The sequence below is a fragment of the Notolepis coatsorum genome, assembly GCF_963971535.1.
Source record: "Notolepis coatsorum genome assembly, chromosome: 7".
Taxonomy (NCBI): Eukaryota; Metazoa; Chordata; class Actinopteri; order Aulopiformes; family Paralepididae; genus Notolepis; species Notolepis coatsorum.
In genome coordinates, this window is record NC_140171.1 from 86952535 (window position 1) to 86975820 (window position 23286).

General features: G+C 41.7%; 2 protein-coding genes across 2 annotated transcripts in view; one reads left to right on the forward strand and one right to left on the reverse strand.

Annotated features, from left to right (window-relative positions):
- The first annotated feature begins 1911 nt into the window (after positions 1-1911).
- Positions 1912-7065, forward strand: gemin6 (gem (nuclear organelle) associated protein 6). The gene is made up of 2 exons (XM_084318906.1): positions 1912-2151; positions 5483-7065. Exons 1-2 carry the CDS (start codon positions 2024-2026, stop codon positions 5859-5861), a joined length of 507 nt encoding a protein of 168 aa, XP_084175032.1. The 5' UTR covers positions 1912-2023; the 3' UTR covers positions 5862-7065.
- Positions 7066-8672: 1607 nt separating this feature from the next.
- Positions 8673-23286, reverse strand: part of sos1 (son of sevenless homolog 1) — a 249486-nt gene continuing 234872 nt past the window's right edge. The window contains exons 21-22 of the mRNA XM_084319043.1: positions 14077-14198; positions 8673-12503 (exon numbers count right to left, since the gene is read on the reverse strand). Of these exons, the coding sequence (XP_084175169.1) occupies positions 11925-12503; positions 14077-14198 (701 nt within the window). The 3' untranslated portion in view covers positions 8673-11924. The remainder of the gene's footprint in view (positions 12504-14076; positions 14199-23286) is intronic.

Sequence of the window (23286 nt, forward strand, 5' to 3'; positions counted from 1 at the left end):
AAAACACCTACGTGAGACTGCAATTCGAAACTGGCCCCTACAAATGTCCTAACCTAGTTGTACAGTAAATTACCAAGTAAGGCTTTGTCAGTATTCCAATGTACAGTGTAAAATGTGTGTGTGTCCCCTACCCAACCCCCCCCCCCCCCCCCCCCCCCACCACCAATGTACAGCCCTCACCCAACCCCACCCCACCCATCCAACCTCCTCCAATGTACAGTTTCTACGCCAAATGTATATACACTCCTTTTCTGGACACTTTTGTATCACAAACAGTACTGTATTTGCAAATCTGATATGTCATAAATGTATAGATGTAGCAGTACTGTCTATCTGTATGTCATGTATGTCATATATGTTATGATGAATTGAAAATGGGGGACCCTGATGTAAACAAGACGAAAGTCTTTCTCTGGTCTGCATCCCCTTAACAATTGTATGTATTGAGCTGTACTGTACTGTACCCATTCTGCAATCTGTTAATACACTTTTCAATCATCTGCGGAGATAAATCACTGTACATTCTATATTGCTCACTAGTATACCATATCTGAACTACTGTGTGGAGATTTGGGGTAACACTTGTAAAAGTAAAACAATTATGCACACTACAAAAAAGAGCAATTAGGATTGAATGGCCCTTCTAAGGTGTCTCTCCTCCACATTGCCTGTGGTACATTTAATTTAGATTTGATTATCAATAAGGTAGGATATCTGGAACACACAAACACACAATTTTTTTAATCACATGCCATGAAACTCGAGGACCTGGCTGAATTTAAGACTGCATAAATCATGTTTTAAAGCACGAAACAATTCACTCCCGGGTAACATCCAAAAAATTCTGTGATTTTTAGACTCTTTTTATATCACAAACAGTACTGTATTTGCAAATCTGGTATGTCATAAATGTATAGATGTAGCAGTACTGTCTATCTGTATGTCGTGTATGTCATGATGATTTGAAAATGGGGGACCCTGATGTAAACAAGACGAAAGTCTTTCTCTGGTCTGCATCCCCTTAACAATTGTGTGTATTGAGCTGTACTGTACTGTACCCATTCTGCAATCCGTTAATAAAGTTTTCAATCAATCAATCAATCAATCAATAGAGAGGGGGGTTACAATTTAGAGGAGAGTCTAACTTCAAGAAATGGGCTGTTCATTCAACAATGTATGTATATTTCAGTTTGTGGAGTGATAGTGAATATGAGTTGCATAAGATAATAGTGTGAAGGGGTAGGAATATATGTTTACACTTCATCCTACTCCTGCTTGTTTGTTTTTTAATCTGTTTATTACTTGTTTTTTATTATTATTTATTTTCAATTTATATTCGAAATAAATAAACTCATTCATTCAAGATATTGTGTGAGCAAAAGTATAGTTAATTTACTCATACAGCTCACAGCGCGGCGCGCCCGCAGTGCAATACTCCAATTTAGCCATTGGGTGGGTGGCGCTGCTGAGCGGTCCTCAGAGCGCCGGTCCTGAGGACCTGAGAGCGGCGCTCTGCGGCTCTGCAGCTGGATACTATTGCTGTTATGCGCTTTAGTATAGTATTTAGCATGCGCACTGCGCACACATTGACCTCAAAATATAACTTTTGTGTGTTTTATATTATTTGCTTATGTGTATGTTTACTTGTATGTTTAAATGTAATACATAGTGATTATTTACATTATTGTACTGTACTTGCATAGGAATTTCAAAAACAATTGAAATAAAAAACAAACAAACAACTAATCAGATACACCACAAGTCTGCCCTAAATTAGTTGGTAGATTATTATGCACAAACACATCTTCGGAAATAAGCGTAAAGTTATATAGATTTTTCTGACGTTATATAGAACCCTTCCAGTGTGTACTTGTTTCTGAGGGCACATTTCGTCGACACACCAGGAGGACCGTCACCTCTTGAATACCCAAAACTACCAACGCTGTCGGTAGTCTGTCTTCTAGGCCGTCTTCTGTAACATTATTATCAAAAATAACATTTTATTTTCACGATTAAAATAATCATGTGCGAGTGGCGTCTTTTAAAACCCCTCGAGTGGAGCAACTATGTCAACAAAGAGGTCAAAGTGACGGCGCACGAAAAGCAACAGCATCAGGGCTGGGTGTACACTGTGGATCCTGTGTCCGCCAGGTACGTCAATGGAAATATCACTCGAACAATCAACATTCATTTAATTTTGAACATGAACAACTCTCTCTGATTAGATTAGCATGTCATGTTAATTTTGAACATGAACAACTCTCTCTGATTAGATTAGCATGTCATGTCATCAAGAATGTAAATTGGGAAAGATTTATGATAACAATCAGGCGGGGCTTTCTGTGAATATGTATTGAGCTGTACTGCACTGTACCCATTCTGCAATCTGTTAATAAAGTTTTCATTCATTCATTCATTCAATAAAGGTGCATTTTCAGGCACACAAGTGAATGAATGAAAACTTTATTTAACAGATTGCAGAATGGGTACAATACAGTACGGCTCAATACATACAATTGTTAAGGGGATGCAGACCTGAGAAAGACGTTTGTCTTGTTTCCATCAGGGTCCCCAGGGTCAAGTCAAGAGTTGTATTTGTCACGGCATACAAGCATACAGTGAAATGGGGGGGGGGGGGGGGGGGGTCATGCCCGCAGCGATGTGCATAATACAAGTAATAATAATAAGACATAACAGGTGTAATGTACATAAGTTTACAAAAAGCATGGTAAGACATGCTAAGGTCCTGCCGCGATAGTGCAATACTGTTAGCTACGGATGAGGCACTTGAGTCTTATGTACACGACTACTATACAATGCTATACTATACAATCTACAGTTGTACTATGCATCCTTATACTAGCTTGCTATATCCATCTGTTTACTATACAAGAACCACTCCCGTTCTTGTTTTTAAAGTGACCTTTTCATTGTGTAAAGTGACCGTTGAGTGTGAGCGTGTGCAGTGTGTGTGTTCATGTTAAAGTGACTGCTAGAGTGTGAGTTTATACACTCCTCCATTACACACATTACCAGATACACATACCACACAGGTTCAAGTTGAAGAAGATACATTTTAATGTACTGAATGATACAGGTACTTAAATGAATGTTCAATTCATCAAGACATTTAGAGACATACAAATATACAGTAAGAAAAAAGCATCAAGTCATGTTTATCATTGGACTAAAATAGAGGAATGTTGCTCAAGGTTATACAACACAGTTGTGCGCACTATGAACCGGGATTTGATTGAATAAGCAAGACATGTGTTTTTTACAATGACGTTGTCATGTTGACAATGTGTATTGCGGTGGACAAGAGAATGTGAAGTTGAACACCTTGTGAGAATGGTTCATGTTTAACATTAGTTCAGGTGCCCCAGCCTAAGGTACATTTTCACTGAAATACATATTTGGTTATTTTTCAACGAAGAAGAATGAATGCTATTGGTTAAACCAGAGCTAGAAACTCATACAAACATATTTGCTCCACACGCATGCCAATATGAAGCCATCATCTGTGTACAGGCCCAGAAGCCCCGCCCAATTCAAGTACAGGCCCTGAAGCCCCGCCTAATCCAGTACAGGCCCCGAAGCCCTGCCCAGACATTGGACAGTGCGGATCTGCAGATATACCCTACTCGTTTACTCCAGGTTTTACATCTTGATATTATCAAAAGCAACCACTCGGAGGCGCTATTGTACATGATATTTAATTACTTTGCTCCTATGAGTTTGTCCTGGCCGCGTGTAGCTTATTCCCAGCGGAAGAGTGCGTTGCGTGCTTCCGCGTTTTCTCTGATTGGCCATGACGCCCATGTGACCACGGCAGCGCGAGAGAGCTGCAGCGCGGAAATAGGCTGTCTATTGCCTCGCGCTGCAGCGCGGAAATAGGCTGTCTATTGCCATTCTCTAAGACGAACTCTAACCGTAACCAGCTCCTTAACAGCGCCTAAACTTAACCCTTCTAACCTTAACCAACTCCGAAACAATGCTTAACCTTAACCATGCCTAACCTTAACCTTAACCAACTCCGAAAGAATATTGCCATTCTCTAAGACAAACTCTAACCATAACCAGCTCCTTAACAGCGCCTAAACTTAACCCTTCTAACCTTAACCAACTCCAAAAAACAATGCCTAACCTTAACCTTAAGTTAACATGCCTAAACTTAACGCACGTTAAAAAAAATAAATAAAATTGAAGGGATTCGAACTTGTCACCAACGGACCGCAGGACCGCAGCGCTGCCAGTTGAGCTAAGCGTCGAATGAAAATCATCGAGGATTACGGCTACATAATGCCGCAAGCTCTGCCGCAAGCTCTGCGGCTGCCGCGCCTGCCGCGGGGCGTGTCGCAGCCAATCAGGGAAAACGCGGAAGCACTCGGCAGCACTCTTCCTCTGGGAATAAGCAATAAGCGTCCTGGCCATGGTGGTGATGACATGAGTATATATATTGTATACATTACTCATGTGCTCCTTCTCTGGATATTGCCGTTTCCAATCTAAAATCAGATTTTTATATCACTGTAGCATGCGCTTCTTGATTCCAAACTGCTATTGAACGGTAAGAAAACCAAAATGAGGCTTTTTGCTCCTAAGTCTGTGTCCTCTCCATTGATTGTGTCTCTGTTGAGTTTGTGGATACATACAAATATCTGGGCTTTTGGCTGGACAGAAATCTAAACTTTAAACATCATATTGAAGCCCTAACTAAGAAACAAATGTACTCTTCAGGCTTCCTTTACAGATTTAAAGGTTGTTTTTCCAACTTCTTCTCGTAAAAGGTTGGTCTCGGGCTTATTCCTGTCCCTGCTTGACTACGGTCCCACTGTTTTGGCCAAACTTGACCCACTCTACCATGCCGCACTGATATATATCAAACACACCCTATAGGACTCATCATTGCACACTATAGCCTAACTGGATGGTCCTCACTTACTATGTGCAGGATGCAGCACTGGTTTATTTGATTGTATAACGCCATTTTAGGCAAACTACCACTATATATGTGCCAGATTTGACCAGTTTGCGACTCTTACAATCTCAGATCCAGTGCCTGGATACGGTTCCAGGTACCTGCTGTGTGGACTGATGCTGGAAAAAGGAGTCTTTTTATTTTTTATTTATTTGGTCCTTGGTCTTGGAATGACCTTCAGTCAAGCCTCAAACTGATGGCACATGTTCCTTTAGCCAGATTTAAACGGATGTTATCTGAGGTCCTTACCACCAGCTGCTCATGTAGTAATAAGTAATGTACCTTTTTATTGTTCCAAATGTGCACAATGTAGTGATCGTTTTTTTGTTGTGTTCTGTGTTTTATGTTTTTGTTGTGTTTACCATTGTGTAAATGTTGCTGCTTTCTTGACCAGGTCAGCATTGTAAATTAGATTTAGTCTCGATACATTTTTATCTGGTTAAGTAAAAAAAAAAAAAAAAATAAAAAAATACTAACTGGATCTTCTCATTGTGTTTGCAGCATTGTGCTGGTGAGCTTTCTGGAGAAGGACAAGACCACGGTGGAGGTGGTGATGGGCCACGCCGTGGAGAAGGTGGAGGTCCTGCAGGAAGGGGAGGAGGTGATCCCCGAGCGCCTCCGGGCCGTCTTCCTCCCCCAGGAGGCCAAGTCGCTCGGCACGGAGGAACTGCAGCGCAGGAAGGAGAGCCTTCGCCTGTGGCTGGAGAAGAACCGCATCCCCGTGGAGGTGCAGGGGGCCACGCTGAGGGTGGCCAACGTGCTGACCGTCCGAGCCCCGTACGGAGCGCAGGACTGCAGCAGCGCGAATGAGATCATCCTGGCCAGGGTGCAGAGTCTGGTGCAGAACAACCCCGACTTGGGTCAACATGAAGGCTCCTGAGACGGAGGCGTTTGGTCCTGTCGTTGCCTTTTTCTTTCTTCACAAAACGGGCGTACCGGTATGTCTTCTTGGCCTGGCTAGTGTATACTGTGTTTATTATGCAGGAAAGGGTCGTGTGAGTGGGTTCTTGTTAAGATAAGGGGTATAAAGGCACCAACGTGGCACTCCTGATAAGCACTAGATAAGAAATGGAACTGCCAGTAGGGCTGAGTATCGTTTGATATGTGTCTATACTGGTTGCAATACAGATACCAAAACTATACTTTTTTTTTCTCTTTTTTTATACCATACCTTAATAATGTTTCGTGTGTGCTGTATTAACCAATCAGAGGCTTTGTTTTGGATTGGTTGAACAGAAGAAATGGCTAGTCACCAGCCTCATATCTTAGAACAAACATGCTTAATATAGATTTATTGAGGCAGATGAGATTAAAGGAACACACCCAACATTTTGGAAAATACTTATTTGATATCGGTTTCATCTTTGTCTAGTAGCCCCAGAGAGAGGTCCAGGTGCATGCTAGCTTAGCACAAGGACTGGAAGCAGTAGGGAGCAGCTAGGCTAGCTTAGCACAAGGACCTGAAGCGGTAGGGAGCAGCTAGCCTAGCCCCATCAAAAGTGAAGAAATACAATTCCCAAAACTGACACACAGATATGAAATTGATAAATGTTTTCGTCCGACTCTGGGGAAGATGGCAAATACAGTAAGTGTATTTCCCAACATTTTGTTTCTTTAACTATTTAACTTGGGTATTGAATGGCATTTTTCGACACTCTGTACCGAAGCAATTCTATCTATACCATTTAGACACCCAGACATATGTACCGGAACTAGCAATGTTCTGAAATGATGAAAGCCAGAACTGTACATGCTTCAGAAGTAATAGATCTGCAATTGGACAAAGTAGGTCAGTAGTCTACATGGGTCTCTTACCACAATCTCCAGTTAGCAGAGTGGTGATGATGAGTGGCTTGAATCCTCCACGTCCACATCGCCTAGATCAGCTGAGGTGCCACAGGCCGATACAAGCCTCTTCAGAATTGCCTTTGAAAACACATGCTTGGTAGTTGAGGATTACATTTCAGAAGGGGAGTTGGAGTGATTCACTTGCATGTGGGTCCTAATGTGATGTGCTCATTGCTTCAGCAAAGATGTTTAGTATTTTTTGTTACAGGACTTTTTTTAATAAAACCAGCATTGATTATCGCAACTTGCAACCAGTCTGTGTTCATGGAGAGAAAATACATGCTAGACAACCTTGCTTCACTGGTAAAGGCAAGACGTGTTTAGCTAATGTGAACATTTGTTAAAGGGGTGCTTAATCAAAAATCTATGCAGATTTATTTTGCACATAACCTCGTATACATCCCCTACATGTTCATTTAGTAGGGGTGCAACGATGCAACCTCAAAGATTCATTTCGATTACGATTATTCAGGCAACGATTAAATGCATCATGAAATCTCTTCATTTGACCATGATTCGATTCGATTCGATACATTTTCTATCAGTTAATTCCCCCAAAAAATTTGAATACACAAATGTTGGTTGGGGGAACTGATTCACTCAGCATGAATGGACTATATAGGTAAATAAAAACAATACACACACAAAAAGCATTAAAACAAATATATATATAATTTTTTTAATTTAGATTATAATCGATTCTAACATTCAAATCGAATCGATGCATCGTTACACCCCTATCATTTAGTATGATAATTGAGAGTAAGTTTGAATGTGGCCACCAGTGATGTCATCAAGGACATTGAATCCTTTAGTTTGAGAGAGATTATGAGCAAAATAAATCAGCATTGTTAAGTGCCCCTATAAAAGCAAAAGTTCACCCTAAAACAGAAGAGATTAAAATAGAAATCAATTAAGAGACAAATCAAGTCTTCTGGAGCTAGAAATGAGCTAGACATTTGTTTCTCTTTTTACTTTTCTTGTTGCACTGCTCTGGGCTTGGAGGAATAGTATTGATTTGTTTTATCTATTGAAGTACACAAGCAATTACAATCAACTAAATCTGGAATCTTGCAATAGTGTCAAGACACTTGTGAAGTTGGCTCATTGAGAACAGACTGAGCGCTGACGGAACCCAGGTTATTTTCCAGAGATCTGTACATTTTCTGACCCGATATCTTGTTTTTATTGGGGTTTAACATGTAAAGTGCAAAAGAGCTCGATGACAAAGGTATCAGTCTTGATTCTTCAGATTCCAGCTTTGGGTGGTGTTGATTCAACCAGTGTTGTAGTACTAGAGTCAGAGTCCTGGGCCCTATTCCCCGTACCTGGTTCAACTAAGTCGATCAAAAGTTCCATTATCCAGATTCAATTAACCCGATGTTTGAATCCGGGATTTTCCTGTTCCTCGAAGGTGGATTCAGTCTCGTTCATTTGAACCAGACTTGAGACTCAGGATAATTGCGCACGGCCGCCTCAGCTGAAAAGACAGCAGGTGTCGATCGCAGAAATCCTGATTTTCTAACGGCATTGATTGATTGATTTAAAACTTTATTAACAGATTGCAGAATGGGTACAATGCAGTACGGCTCAATAGCCTCGCCGACGAGTTAAATGCATAATCTATAGGCTAATTTTAAGTCCCTCATTACCCCAATCAATCAGATTATATTTCTTTAAACGTGCCTGCTGGCAGTAGGCTTATGGAATGAATAATCAAATGAGATCTTGCTAGCGAAAATAATTAGTTCAACTCTTTCAGAATAAGGATAAAAACAAGCCCAAATAGTATCTAATTGATATGAATTATATTATGAGGATATCTGTACTGTATGTGCTTAGGTATTATGTACTATATAAATACATGGTTTCCAAAGAGAGGCTTGGAGGGAGGCTTGCAGTTACACTATTAATCAGGTTTTAATCTGTTTCGGACCTAATCCATACATGCATTGAATTGATTACCCTTTGGTTTATACCAGTGACACCTCATGTTCATCATCAGATAACAGTGCTTGAAAAGATAAATGCATTTTCTCAAATTCATTCATCAAAAACGTCAAAGGCTCATTCAATTGATCAAGTCACGTCACGTCATCAAATCCACCAAACAGCGCATCTCCTCATATTTTAATCCCAGTTACAATATCACAATAACGTGTGACACTGTCACAGTGACAGTGATACAATTAAACACTCCACAGATTCAGATTCCTCATAATTCATATCCACAATCCGCACACAGCTTGAATGAAACGCATCCGGGTGCTCCGTTAAGCAAATACACAGCGAAGAATATTAAACTAATCAGAGCCAAACACCCGATAGGTTTCATTAATTAAAAATATCCCTGCAGGATTCACATTTGCAATGATCCGTTTAGTTCGTTATTAAAATAACTGTCGCGAGCGCCGTATCCGTATAAATATGACGTGCATATAGGACAAAGTAAATTCATAGGCTGAATATGATTTATTATCAGCATTTTAGGTAGACCTATTATTTTACATTTCAAACGAAGCACAAAAACATAATTCAGAATGGCATAATGGGATCTAGACTGTGAGAAATATTTCAGGAAGGGAGCTGGCATTTCTTTGCGAGGGTGTGGCCATGCAGGTTATCCAGCTAACTGAACTAAACCCTGCTCTGGAGCAGGTTCAAACTTTCTGATCTGTTACCATGGCGATTTTTAGACAATCCGACGTCGGGGAACGGAAATGTCTGGCTTAAGTCAAGCTATGCTGAAAATTATCCGGCTAACTCAGTTAGCCAGGTACGGGAAATAGGGCCCCGGACTGATTTTCGGGACTCGTGACTCGACTTGAGCACTGACTTGGATAAATAGTTATTTATTAAAACTTTTTTGTAATAGGCCCTAATCATTTGGCATAATATATTGATGGCTAGTGCATTTGTTTGGCTATTGTTTCACAAAGTAAATGAAATCCCTTTGAAATGGTGACAGCTGTGTCATTTGTTTAATGTAGACCTTTTTTTATTTGTATGTCAGCTCTTTGACTGGCAGAGTGGAGGTTGATGACTTGGACTCGGACTATGGTAATGTGGACTCGTCTCGGGCTCTTCTTTGGTGTCTCGGACTTGGACTCGAACACTGGGGACTCTAGACTCGACTACAACACTGGATTCAACTGTTAAATGACATGAAAACATTACAATTCAGTTTTAGGTTGGATATTACCTTTAATGAGAAGAAACTGGACTTGAAGGGGAAATAAAGTAAATCCATGGTGGTTAGATGCCCCGTCTTTGCTCAGGGCCACTTCCGTAGTATGGGCACCGGCAGTACCGGGGATCGAACCAGCCACCCGTCGATTACCAGGCAGCCTCAACCAACCTGCAACATTTTAAACATATTTCTCTTTTTTGAGCCCTCAAACCATGGCAATTGCATTACGGTGATCAAGATCATGCTTGGAGATGGTTGAAATAAAATATTTTGGGTTATGTTCCTGTACCTACTGTATATTAAACACAATATGTTAATGTTTAATATAATATGCTTTAATAAGATCACTCCCCACATAAACCTGAGAAAAATCACTCCATTTGTGCCTTTATTATGCCTGTCTATATCTATGCCAATTCTATGCTCATTTTATGTCCATAGATAGATAGATAGATACTTTATTAATCCCCTTGGGGAAATTCAGGAATTTCCCATTATGTCTACACGACCTTAAACCTATGTTTAAGATGCATTTTCGGATGCACCAGAAGCCAATAGTTTACCAAATATTTCCATAATGGTCAAATATGATGAACATTTTTATTTTGTATCAACAAGAGAATGACTTGGAACTTGGAATGTTAAAAACACCGGTATCCCTTCAGCCAGAAAAATTGTTATTATTATTATCATCAATAAACATTCAGACATCTCCATTTAAGACATTTCCTTTTACTGTGCTGCTCAGGGTGGGCGTGTGGCGCAGACATGTGGTAGAAACACGTTTTATTCCCTTGTTTAAAGAAGGCAATCAGTTTTTTACATGTTCATTGGCACAAAAAAAAAGTAATCGGAAGATAAAAGTACTAACAAAAAAATTTGAACAATCACTTTTTTTCTTTAAAGTTTGTTGTGTTCGCTTGAATGCTTGAGAAGTACCTCTTTGGTGTGGGAGGGTACCTGGAATCACGGTACTCTGTCGACTACTAACGCGGCTCACCTCGGGATCGAAAAACCTACCGCATGACTCCCCCCCAGAGTCCCTTTTACGACAGGGATGAGGTGGCTTGTGGGAAATGCTGAGGCATTCATAATACGGGCGGTCAGATCAATACATTTGCTAAATTGCGGCAGCTTTTTATTTTATTTTAACCTTTTTTCTTACCCCCTCAAGTCTCTGTTCGATTCACAAGTCATTCCTCTGTGTCCATTTCACTGTTGTCCAACCAACAAGTTGAAAATACTAGTTTGAGTGGATTTAATAAAATAAAACAAAACAAAAAAAAAACGTTTTCTTTTTTCTTACTATTCCTTTTCGGTCTTAGTTTGAACTGGTCAACAGTGACTTTTTCCTTGGGAGTCGTCCAGCGTGCGGCCAGACCTGCGGGTCCTGCTGGGAGTCGTCCAGCGTGCGGCCAGACCTGCGGGTCCTGCTTCAAGCTGTAGGGGTTACTGCAGGCCTCTGAGCTCACAGACGAGTACAGATCAACTCAACAAACGAGAAAAACTAAAAGAAAAACCTCAAAATGAAATAAACATCGGACGACGACAGACAACATACGTACAAATACGTCAACGGCACACAAAGGAAACGGACATGATGGTAAGAGACGCCCCCCACCCCCTTCCGAGTGGGACATTATAGGCAATCTTCAACGCTCTGCATTTGAATGTGAAATAGACAATCATCTTTTTTTTCATATAAGGGCACATGATTTTCTTTTTTTCCTCTCTTTTCTGTCCAAGTCAGAATAAAACCTACTCTGGCTTTGAATTTTACTTTTCTTTTCTCTCTCTCTCAAAGTCTTGTTATTATATTCATGATTTTGCTTTGTTCTTGTCTGAAAGTCTTTAGTGTTAGCTCCTTTAAGCCACTCCCCCCCACCAGTCTGAAAAGGTCTGTTTCTAGGAGGGGTTGCTGTTCTCCAGCAGCGGGGGGCCGTCCCGGTGCAGTGAAGGGTGCCCGACTGACTCCCTTTTGTATGTTTTGGGAGGCAGCTTGGGAACGTTCCCTTCCAGGACGCCGGCGCCACTGACACTCTGGCGGGGGGGGACGGGGGGACCGGCCACACCGAGCGGGAGGAAGGGGTCGCAGTCCGGGAGCGGCGGCGAGGGCAGGTGCTTGCGCGGGCCCAGGGAGGGCGAGGGTGTCGGGGGAGGGGGTGGCGTGAGCGGTCCGAAGGGCGGCAGCAGGGGCAAGGAGGCGCAGATGGAGGCGGAGGACGACGACAGGGGGAAGAAGGCCTGGGCCAGTTCGCAGCGTGTGCGGCCCTGCGGCGGGGGCTGGAGGTGCAGCGGGGAGCTGAAGACGTCCGGCGTTCTCACGGGCTCCCGTGGCGGCAGGCAGGGCGGGCTGTCGGGCGGCTCCGACACCGAGGTGCGCTCCGCCGCCGACAGGGAGTAGCGGGGTGAGTACAACACCTTGGCGCTGGTCGGCTGCCGAGGGGGGATGGCCGGGGGGCTGTCCGAGTGCTTTGACATCATCTGAGAGGAGAGAGGAAGGTTCAGTCAGGGAGCTAAAGATCACATGGCTACAACCGTCCCATGGGTTAATTCCAAGCACAACCAACACAGGTGGAGGAACAGGATGAAAACATACCTGTTACTAGTGTGTTCAGGATGTAAACATACAGGCATAACGTTACTAGAGTGTGTTCAGGATGTAAACATACAGGCATAACGTTACTAGAGTGTGTTCAGGATGTAAACATACAGGCATAACGTTACTAGAGTGTGTTCAGGATGTAAACATACAGGCATAACGTTACTAGAGTGTGTTCAGGATGTAAACATACAGGCATAACGTTACTAGAGTGTGTTCAGGATGTAAACATACAGGCATAACATTACTAGAGTGTGTTCAGGATGTAAACATACAGGCATAACGTTACTAGAGTAGAGTCAGTGTGTTCAGGATGTAAACATACAGGCATAACGTTACTAGAGTGTGTTCAGGATGTAAACATACAGGCATAACATTACTAGAGTGTGTTCAGAATGGTGTCAGAGTTGGTCGCCCCAATCTTTAAGAATGCTCGACTAGGGATTTGAAGGTTTCCTTGACTGCTCCACAATGGGAGACTGTTTTAAAAAAATACAACATCATCCAAATGTGTAAGATATAAAATGATACAATTAAAGGTAGTTCATCAAGCCTATATTACACCATGTAAAATAAAAATAAAATGGATCAAGCCATCTCAGATTTGTGCTGGCATGGATGTGGGGAGGTAGGAACACTCATCCACATGTTGTGGCATTGCCCCACAGTGAAGAGTTTTTGGCACAAGGTCATTTTAAGACTATCCTCTATTCTCAGTGTTAAAATACCCTTAGATCCAAGAGTCTGCATCTTGGGCATAGGGGTAGTTGGTATACAATCAGCACTTACGCAACGCATCATTACACTAGCATATATGTCAGTTAAGCGTACAAACATGATGAACTGGAAGATCCAAAAGCCAAATTGTTTCTGCATGGACACCTGGATGAGGGATTTCATGGACCTATTGGCAATGGAACGAGCAGCTTCAACGCTCGCTGAACATGACCATGGAGAGGACGGTCCCTGGATCTATATAAGGACATATTTGGAGAATAGTTATGACTGAAAGCAGAAGTGTTTGATCTGCACCCCCCCCCCCCCCTATTTTGTTAGTGTGTTTTGTCTGTATTGTACTGTATGTGAGTTTAGTTTTGTCTGTATTGTACTGTATTTATGTTGAGCTGTTTTGTGTTTCAAACTATTAATAATAATAAAAAAAATAAAATGCTCGACTAGATGATTAGCATGATTTCCACTCCGTCTTGCTTACTCGGTAGAATGATTTTGTTATCAATAAATGATTGATTTTTTTTTTGTTGCTGTGTGTTTATGTTATGAAACCTTGCCAGGTATTTATATTGCCATGCTTGGCAACCATTTTATAAAAGCAATAGCTCACTTGAGGCTGTGGTATATGGTTATTATATGTGATATATGTGAGCTATTGCTTAAATAAAAATACCTTCTTGAGTGAAGGGGATCTTTAACAAACAAAAGGGAAAGAACAGGTACCTTTGAGGGAGAGGACTCTGCGGGGGCGGACTCTGGCCTTCTCCGAGGGGGGACTGGTGGAGGGACGGGGGCGTCTTCTGAACTCCGATTGAAACTCACCATGGAGGACACAGAGGATGACCCTGGGAGGAGAGGACAGCGTTAAGACCTGAGCCCAGAGATAGTGGTGCAGACCCCCCCCCACCGCCTCTGAAACCACCAGAACATTCTCTCAAATGTCTCCCTCTCAGCCGTCCTATTGTCTCAATAAAGATAAATACTTTAAAGGGATTTCTTTTCATTTAGTGGTATAAAATACTTGCCAGTAGTGTAATCGATGCATACACATTAGCTTAGCCGAGTTCTGGCCGGGTTCAACCGGGAAGGTTCAGACACAGGGTCTCTATTTTAATCCACACCACAACATGCAGACACAAGATTGAACAATTCACAACAGAAGACGGTGGTCCTCCATGTCCCATGCTTGATTCTTCTGAATTAGCCTCAGTATGATGCAGTTACTACACATCATGTCAGTCTGAAACATAGGAAACACTGGGGCAAGTTCCAAGACATGTCAGTCTGAAGCATAGGAAACACTGGGACGAGTTCCAAGACATCATGTCGGTCTGAACCATAGGAAACACTGGGGCGAGTTCCAAGACATCATGTCGGTCTGAACCATAGGAAACACTGGGGCGAGTTCCAAGACATCATGTCAGTCTGAAGTCTGAACCATAGGGAACACTGGGGCGAGTTCCAAGACATCATGTCGGTCTGAACCATAGGGAACACTGGGGCTAGTTCCAAGACATCATGTCGGTCTGAACCATAGGGAACACTGGGGCTAGTTCCAAGACATCATGTCGGTCTGAACCATAGGGAACACTGGGGCTAGTTCCAAGACATCATGTCAGTCTAGTCTGAACCATTGGGAACACTGGGGAACCATTTTGGACTATGGTGATGTGATTTATAGGCATGCTGCGGCTTCAACTCTTAAACTGCTGGACTCGGTCTATCATTCTGCCATCAGTTATTACTGGTGACAGATATGATACCCACCACGTGTCCTTTATGAAAAGGCTGGATGGCGTAACTATTATTGGTATTTGTTTATTTTTTAAGCTATTAGTGGTAAACTTCCACCTTACATCACAACACTATTGGAATGGAATATTGTAACCTATTCTACACGTTCGAAATAGGTTCTTAGGGTTCCTTGAGTTCGCTCTGAACTAAGGAAAACTGCTTCTTCCTTTGATGCTTCCAACACCTGGAATGTCCTCCAACTGACTCTGAAGCCGAAGGTTCTTCCTTATTTTGCTGCATTTAAAAGTATGATCTCCGACCACTGTGTGTCGACTTCTAACTGTCTTAGCTGATTTTTTTTATTGTTTATTCTTATTTATTCTGCCTATATGTATGAAATTGCTTGTTTTGTAAGTGTGTCGTCGCTGTAAATGAGGGTAACCTCAGTGTCTTATGAGTTGAAATTAACAAATTAAATGCTGTGATGAGGATTCAAACGTGTTTGTTTTGAGAGCCTGTTTCCTGCCTATAAATAAGCTACTGGTTATACATTGATTACAGTGCTGGCAAGTAAATAACACCAGTTCATGTCAAAAGATCTGGACTGTCCTTTTAAGACAAAAAATAAACATGTAATTGCCCTAACATCACTATGAGAACAAACATCCAAAGCCTTACACTCAAAACTAAACTCATCCAGGACGCTACAGTCCTCCCGAGCCTGGCTTTTCCACTCAATGTCTTTGGCCCATCAGAATTCCAGGCATGCAAGCATAGGCGGCGGATGGGCTTATGGTCTAGGTAGGCTGTATTGGGAACGCCCCCTTGCGCGTAGCGCGAGAAAAATTTGACCTTTTATTTTTGGTTTCACGCAAACTGTCCAGGTTCTGATTTCATATACACACACACTACTAGGCTATACTACAGCGAGCCCCACTCATTTATATATAGTGCAAATTAAGTGTTCAAATGAAGGCATCCAATAATATATGAACCATTGTCTTACCTTAATGCAGATAAATGCGACGTTTCGTCTTGGTGAGAATTGAATCACAAGTTGCAATGAAGTGAAAGTTTTTCGTAATTTAGATCTCATCATGCTTTGAAAACAATGTACATACAGTAGCTCTAAAAAGTTTCCACGATTTGATGAACTCGGACTCTCATCATGTCCTCTTAGAGCAAGCCCTTGTTTGCCAAGATAAAACAACATACAGCCTCAGGTGATCGCTAGTTATGCCTCCTCGCTTCTCTACAAAGCGATCGGCAGGCTGAAATTCAGAACACAGATGTTTGCTTTACTCTGCCTGCGGGATCAGATTCAGGATGATCATGTGAATGATGTGATTGGCCACATTATTTAACCTGAGCCTATGCGTGATTGGTTACTGCCTGTATACCTGGAATGTTAAACGCTGCCACAGATTGACACCTTCGTCGTTGACACCTCGGCCAGCGAGCCGGCTGCAGCACAAGACACACACTAGCCAGCAGCCTGCGCATATATATTATATACATTTCAACAGTGGCGGCCGCTGGCGCTGGTGCCTTGTGGTTCGCAGTTCACGTTAATAGGTCGAGTTGAAAATGTAATGCTCTGAGATGCTCTGGAGCAATCTCTCTCGGTCTCTCGGATCAATCAAATCAAATAATTAACACATGTATGTTGTCATTTTAAACAACTCACCATTCATTCATTATGCATCAGCAGCAGCTAAATTATGTTTATAATGTTTGTATAATGTTTATACAAACGGGTGCGTGCGATGTGATTGGTACAGACAGTACTGGATGCGGTCTGGAATGTCAACTGTGTCACCACACCTACCCATTGACACCTCCGACACCCCCCCCCCCCCCCACACACACACACACAGACAGGCTGCCTAATTCTGCAGTATGCCCAATATTATTTATATATAAATGCTAAATATTTACATCAGACATGTACAGACAATGTACAAACAAACAATAATTCTACATATTAGGTACAGGCAAGCATATGGTGTTAGAGTTCTGCAGGGATGTTGTTGACAAGTTCTTTTTTAACCATGTTTTGAAGTGGGGGTGGGTGGGGGCTCCTGCCAGTCTTCAGTGTATTCAGGCCGTCTGGAATGTTAAGTGTCACCACACCTATCCATTGACGGACCCCAGCCCCCCCACACACACACAGGTACACAGGGGAAAAAAATAAAGGCTAAAATTTTTTTTTTTTTTTTTTTTTTTTTTTTTTATAAATAAAAATAATGTGTCGACTGGTCTGGGAAGGCACAGCCTGCCCCAGCCTTATACACCCGCCGCCCATGCATGCAAGGTATGATCTGTGCAAACAAACAATCATCCACAGGTCCTACGTTTGACCCAAAGCAACCATTGGGAAGCTTCAGCTTATCCAAAACTCTGCAGCTCGATTACTAACTCATACAAGGAGAAGAGAACATATCACTCCAGTCCTGGCCACTCTGCACTGGCTTCCAATAACTCATAGAATTGATTTTAAGGTCCTTTTCCTAACATATAAAGCTCTTAATGAGCAAGGCCCAAAATACATAGCAAATTCCCTAGTTAGTTATCTGCCCTCAAGAACGCTACGGTCATCCACTACAGGTTTACTAGACACGCCCAGAAACCAAAAAAGGATAGGAAGTATGGCATTTGCCAACTATGCCCCAAAACTATGGAACACACTACCAACACACATCAGAAACGCCAGCTCTATACACATTTTTTAAGGAAAATTAAAAACGTACCTATACAGTCTAGCTTACAAATAGTTATGGCTTGGAAAAACCTGATGGATCCATGAGGCTAGGATAAGTCTTGTGGACCCAACTTTTTAGATGAAGGAACGGGTACATAGGAGACACGCCTCCAGTTTTTCAAAAGTTTTTGACACGCCTCAGCTTCTGAGCTGAACGGTCGTGTTTTTGCGGACCTCCCAAACTTTCAAACTTTTTAGATGAAGGAACGGGTACATAGGAGACACGCCTCCAGTTTTTCAAAAGTTTTTGACACGCCTCAGCTTCTGAGCTGAACGGTCGTGTTTTTGCGGACCTCCCAAACTTTAGACTGTTTTCTTTATACGTTTTTCTTTTTCTTTCTTTCTACCACAATACACGGCCACTGATGGATCCATGGGACTTGGTAAAGCACTATGGACCCAACTATGACCACTGATAAAAACGTAACTACACTAGCGTTATAAGAGCTAAACATTGCTACCTACCATACAAGTGCATTGGTTTAGTGCACTTCCGGTTGCTACTGAGCGGAAATGTTTGTGCGGACCTGTTCTCCCAAACTGGTAAGCAAATGACTGTTTTTACGTTATTTTCATTTTTACGTTACTATTATTATTATTTTTTATTTTTTTAAACATTGATCTTAACTGATCACTGTGACTATTGCTTTTATCGTTATATATGCCTATAATTGTGTACAGCACTTTGAGCTACATGACATGTATGAAAGGTGCTTTATAAATACTTACTTACTTACTTACTTACTTACTACGTTTGACCCAATGACTCTGAATCTAATCCTAAATACAGTCTCTGCCTACAAATAATCCCTTTTTACCGAGCCTCGATGTCCTGTAGCCTGGATTCTAAAACCTGACCTAATACTAAGGTCTGCACCCTCAGTATTAAACTCAAATACTGACCGTTGGTAGCAGGCTGATATTGATCAAATACCGATTGCTAAAACTAAAACTTGTATGTAGGCCATAAACAATTATATACATTTATATCCATATAAAACTCACATCTCATAAAACAATGCAAGTGAATTCTGGTTGGAAAGAAATGTTTGTTCTTTCCATTTTTCTCAATCGAGGGATTTGTCCTCAAGCAAGAGATTGAATTCTCAACCGGCTGTTTTGCTTTCAAATGGATGCTTCCAGAAATATAATGCAATGGCTTCCTGCTCCCTTTTCATCTTGTAGCGTGAACCAAACGCAGGACAGCAGGCCGATGTTGTGAGACAGTAAAGTAATACTGAATACAATACGTAGAAATAAGGTTTACATGATGTATAAAGCACTTAATCTAAATATACCGGCAGCTACATTAATTAACTAATTTCTTAAGAGCACAGTAGGCTGAGGCCCTCGGTTGCAAAGTTACAACATCACTTTTAGTAACATTTAAAGGCTGTAAAATGTAAATTTAATTTTCCAAGCACATTTACATAGTCAATGGGTCCTGTTGTTCAGCTTCACAATGGTATTGGATGGTAAATGTGTTTATAGGTCCCACCCTCTGGCCTCTGAAGTTGCTAATGTCTTCTTTATTTGGGCGTCACAGTAGGTCAAGTCAAATAGGCTAAACGGCTGGGCAGCAGAAACACTGCAAAACCGAGCAGAAATTGTAGGCTGATATAAATTATGTCTTCTTTCCAAAAACACAAAGCTTTCAGCACCATGGACCATGGAGGGTCACAGGGTCGTGCCCGGGCCGACTTCAACATTTGACGTTTTTGTCCAAGACACAAACGTCGGGATTTGGAGTTCAATATCCTTCAGTAGCATCACTGACTTCACTCAGGCTACGTTTAGAGAGAGTCTGAACAGAAACCGCAAAAGTCGTCTTGCGGTCTCACTTTTAATTTTGCGTTTAGACTAGTGTTTTGGGGTGGAATTCTCCGTGCAGAGTAACTACTCGAGACGACTGAGCCCCGCTGTCACACGATTGGCGCATATGTCACATGACGTGCTGTGAAGACCCGCCCTACTCTGCCTCTGATTCGCAGACTGTGGGTGAGGAATGTGATTGGACCAAAGCAGAGTCACTCACAGACAGCGGCTCCAGTCCGCGGGACAGATTCTTGTACTGCCAAAAAAAAAGTACTGCCAATGTAGCCTTCAGGTGATCTCCAGTCCGTAGATAGAATCAAGACATGCTTGTTCGCTTTGTTTACGCTTCTAGGCTACTGGCGCATGCCTGTGATGTAAGCAGTATGCGCGACGAGAGCCTTGACAACCCTTTCGTCATCGTTTTATGTGGTTTGACAGTTTAGATGAGAGCGCAAAGATCTATCGTTTCTAGGAATTCCACCCTGGAAGGTGGTCTCACTTTTTTACGGTTTCACCCCGTAAAAACGCTGTTTCCGTATAAACGAAAGGCACATCCGAAAAAATATTTTTGCGGATTCACCTGCTAGCGTTTCTGTCTAAACAGGGCCTCAGTCAGTCGCTCTGATATCCACTGCTTCTACTGAAGCCAGTAAAACTGAAAGTGTCAGGCGGCTGTAGTGACTCAAACTGCACTCAGCAACACAGCTGGCAGTGGCTTCAGGGAGAGAGAAGACAAGCAGTATGGTTAGCTGCTGACCATTTTCAGAAATTCATGTATTCAATTCAATGCTAGAATGAACGATAGTCTATTATAAACCACCAGAAGGGGGATAAATCGTATCCTCACGAATGATAAAAAAAATAAATAAAAAACGACCAGAGGTAGAGAAATTACCTCCATCCCCCTGAAAACCACATCCTGGAAACAACTTACATTTATCATCTGATCTGAACCATAGAAGTGAGTCTATCCAGCCTACAACATACTGTAATAGCTCAGTTAAAATAATATACTGTATGCTGCTAAAACCTTCATTTGTGAACCCGTTGGTATGTATGGAATAGGACATAACTCAGTATGGGCTCCTCAAATCTCTGTACTCTGAATCAATAATGAAAAAGTGCTATTGGTGCCTCAACAAGTCCTTTCTGAGTGAACTCTCATACAGCTGTAGCTGTTCATGCTCTGTGTGCATCTGATCTAAACCTAAGGATGGCTGAAACTCTGCACTAATATAAGTGTGTATCTGATCTAAACCTAATGATGGCTGAAACTGCACTAATAGAACTGTGTGTATCTGATCTAAACCTAACGATGGCTGAAACTGTGACCAGTGACCACGACCAAACATACGTCAACACAAATATAGTGACCGACAACATTTCATTGCAAAGCATTGATAACAACAAGCATGAAAAAAGAACAAGCAAATGAAAAAGTAGACGGTGGAGCACAGTACATTAACATTATAAGTAAATATAAATATATACTGTATATATATATTTAAAATATAATGGTTTTGAATATTGGGTATTATTGGATTAAGCTGGTATTGCATACATACCATTACCTATTCTCGAAGACACTCTGATGTCACGAGACCGCCGCCATCTTGGTATGAGGGAAAACAAACGGATTTCTACGATCAAATGTATGTGCTGAGCTCCGTTTTTATTACATGTTTTATCACATTCTTGTTCATTTCATAACATTTTCATACGATTTGTTTTGAAAATATTGAGGCCAACATGGCATTTCACTATTTCGAAAGCCTTTCTGGTGATTCTAAGGCGAGATATGAGTCAAAGAAGCTCGCCCTGATTGACTTGACATCATGTCCATACAAGACACCTGCAGACATGGCCATCTCTCGAATACCCAAATTGAAGCTGCTGTGTTACGTTTTGTACTAATAACAAACACAGAAATCCAAATCACAAATTTTATATAATACCAGCTGAGGCATCACGGATGAAAAAGTGGCTGGCGGCTAACGTTCGGCTAACTCCCTCTGGTGTTGTGGTCGTGGTAGCTACATGCTAAGCTAACGTTAATTACATCATATCGAACCGATAGGAGCTTATCTTATCTAATCTTACGTGGTGGTACCACGTGTGCCACTACCCGATCAAACATCCACGTACGATTAGATAAAATAAGCTCCTATCGGTTCGATATGATATAATTAACGTTAGCTTAGCATGTAGCTATTTGTCAGGGTTAACGTAGCTAACGTTAGCTGCCAACCGCCAATGGCTGGTAAAAAATCTGCCTGGCTGGTATTTTTTTAAATCTACCAGCCAAATGGCTGGTAAGTCAAAAAGTTAAGTTTGTTCCCTGAGAGCAGAGCTACACAGCAGTGCGCTTATTTTGCGAGCCGAAATAAGTCTGTGGTTTTTTCTTCTTCTCACAACGGGTCAAATGCATCTAACATGCATTGCATCGTCGCCATTCCTTTATGCCCACATCGCCCGAAATGAACGTTATGTTAGCGTAAGCTAACAAGCTAATCCTGATCAGCGGCAGAGCCATAGAGAACAGCAGACAGTGTGGACTGGGGAAAGGGAAATGGGGGGGGGGGGGGGGGCACTCTCCCTTTCTCTGTGTGTGTGCGTGCGTTTGGAAAGACGATGAAGTCACTAGTCAGGACTCAGGAGAGGAGTATATTGTAGTAAACTGAGGATTACTGAGGATGCACAGGTAATGTTGATATTCAAATATAAAAAGGTTTCGAGAGGAGTGGAAGTTTGAAGACAGACTAGACTACAATATGATGCGGGGGTGGTGAGTTGAAACAGTGTGTGTGTCCCCGACCCCACTTCTATGTTTCAATAAATTATTTGCATTTAAAACTATTAACGCTGACTCATTCCTTCAGTCCACTCAAAATTATGCTAATATTCCTTATGTTGTTTATGATATTAATTGAAAATAGCATATGAGAGTATTATATAGTAATAATAACACATGGCGATATACTAAAAAGCAATTTTAATTTTTGGCTGGTAAAAAATCTGCCTGGCTGGTAGTTTTTAAAATCTACCAGCCAAACGGCTGGTAAGTCAAAAAGTAAATTTTGTTCCCTGGGTGTGACTGTGAAGCGACATCTGCAACAATAGGTTGCAGTGGGTGCTTGGCCACCACTCTTGAAGAACAGGAACATGATGTAATAAGGCTCTTTCAGAAAATTGTGTTGTCTATTTTATCTACTTGTATTATCTATCTTATCTTCTTAACTCTCTCTTTGTGATTTATTGTATTCTTCTTGGGACCATGTTGGAAACAAGTCGACAGACTTTCACATGTTATCCTTGTACCCCTTGTTTTTTATACTTCTGTATAAATTGTATGTACTAAATTAAAATCAATCAATCAATCAAACCTTTGCCTAAGCCATCTCAGTCAAACCGTTGTGTGACTTGTGCTGCTTTTGCCAAAGTTATAGACTCTGTTAACATGATGAGAAACTGTTGCAGTGGCAGTGGCCCACCATGTTGAGCGGTGGCAGAAAGATGAAGAGCGGAAGGCTGGCACATGCAAGGCAACAAGGACTGAGTGAATGCATGGCAATGAGGCTGAAGTTACATGCTGAGGTTGAGATCATGTGATGAGGCTGAAGTTA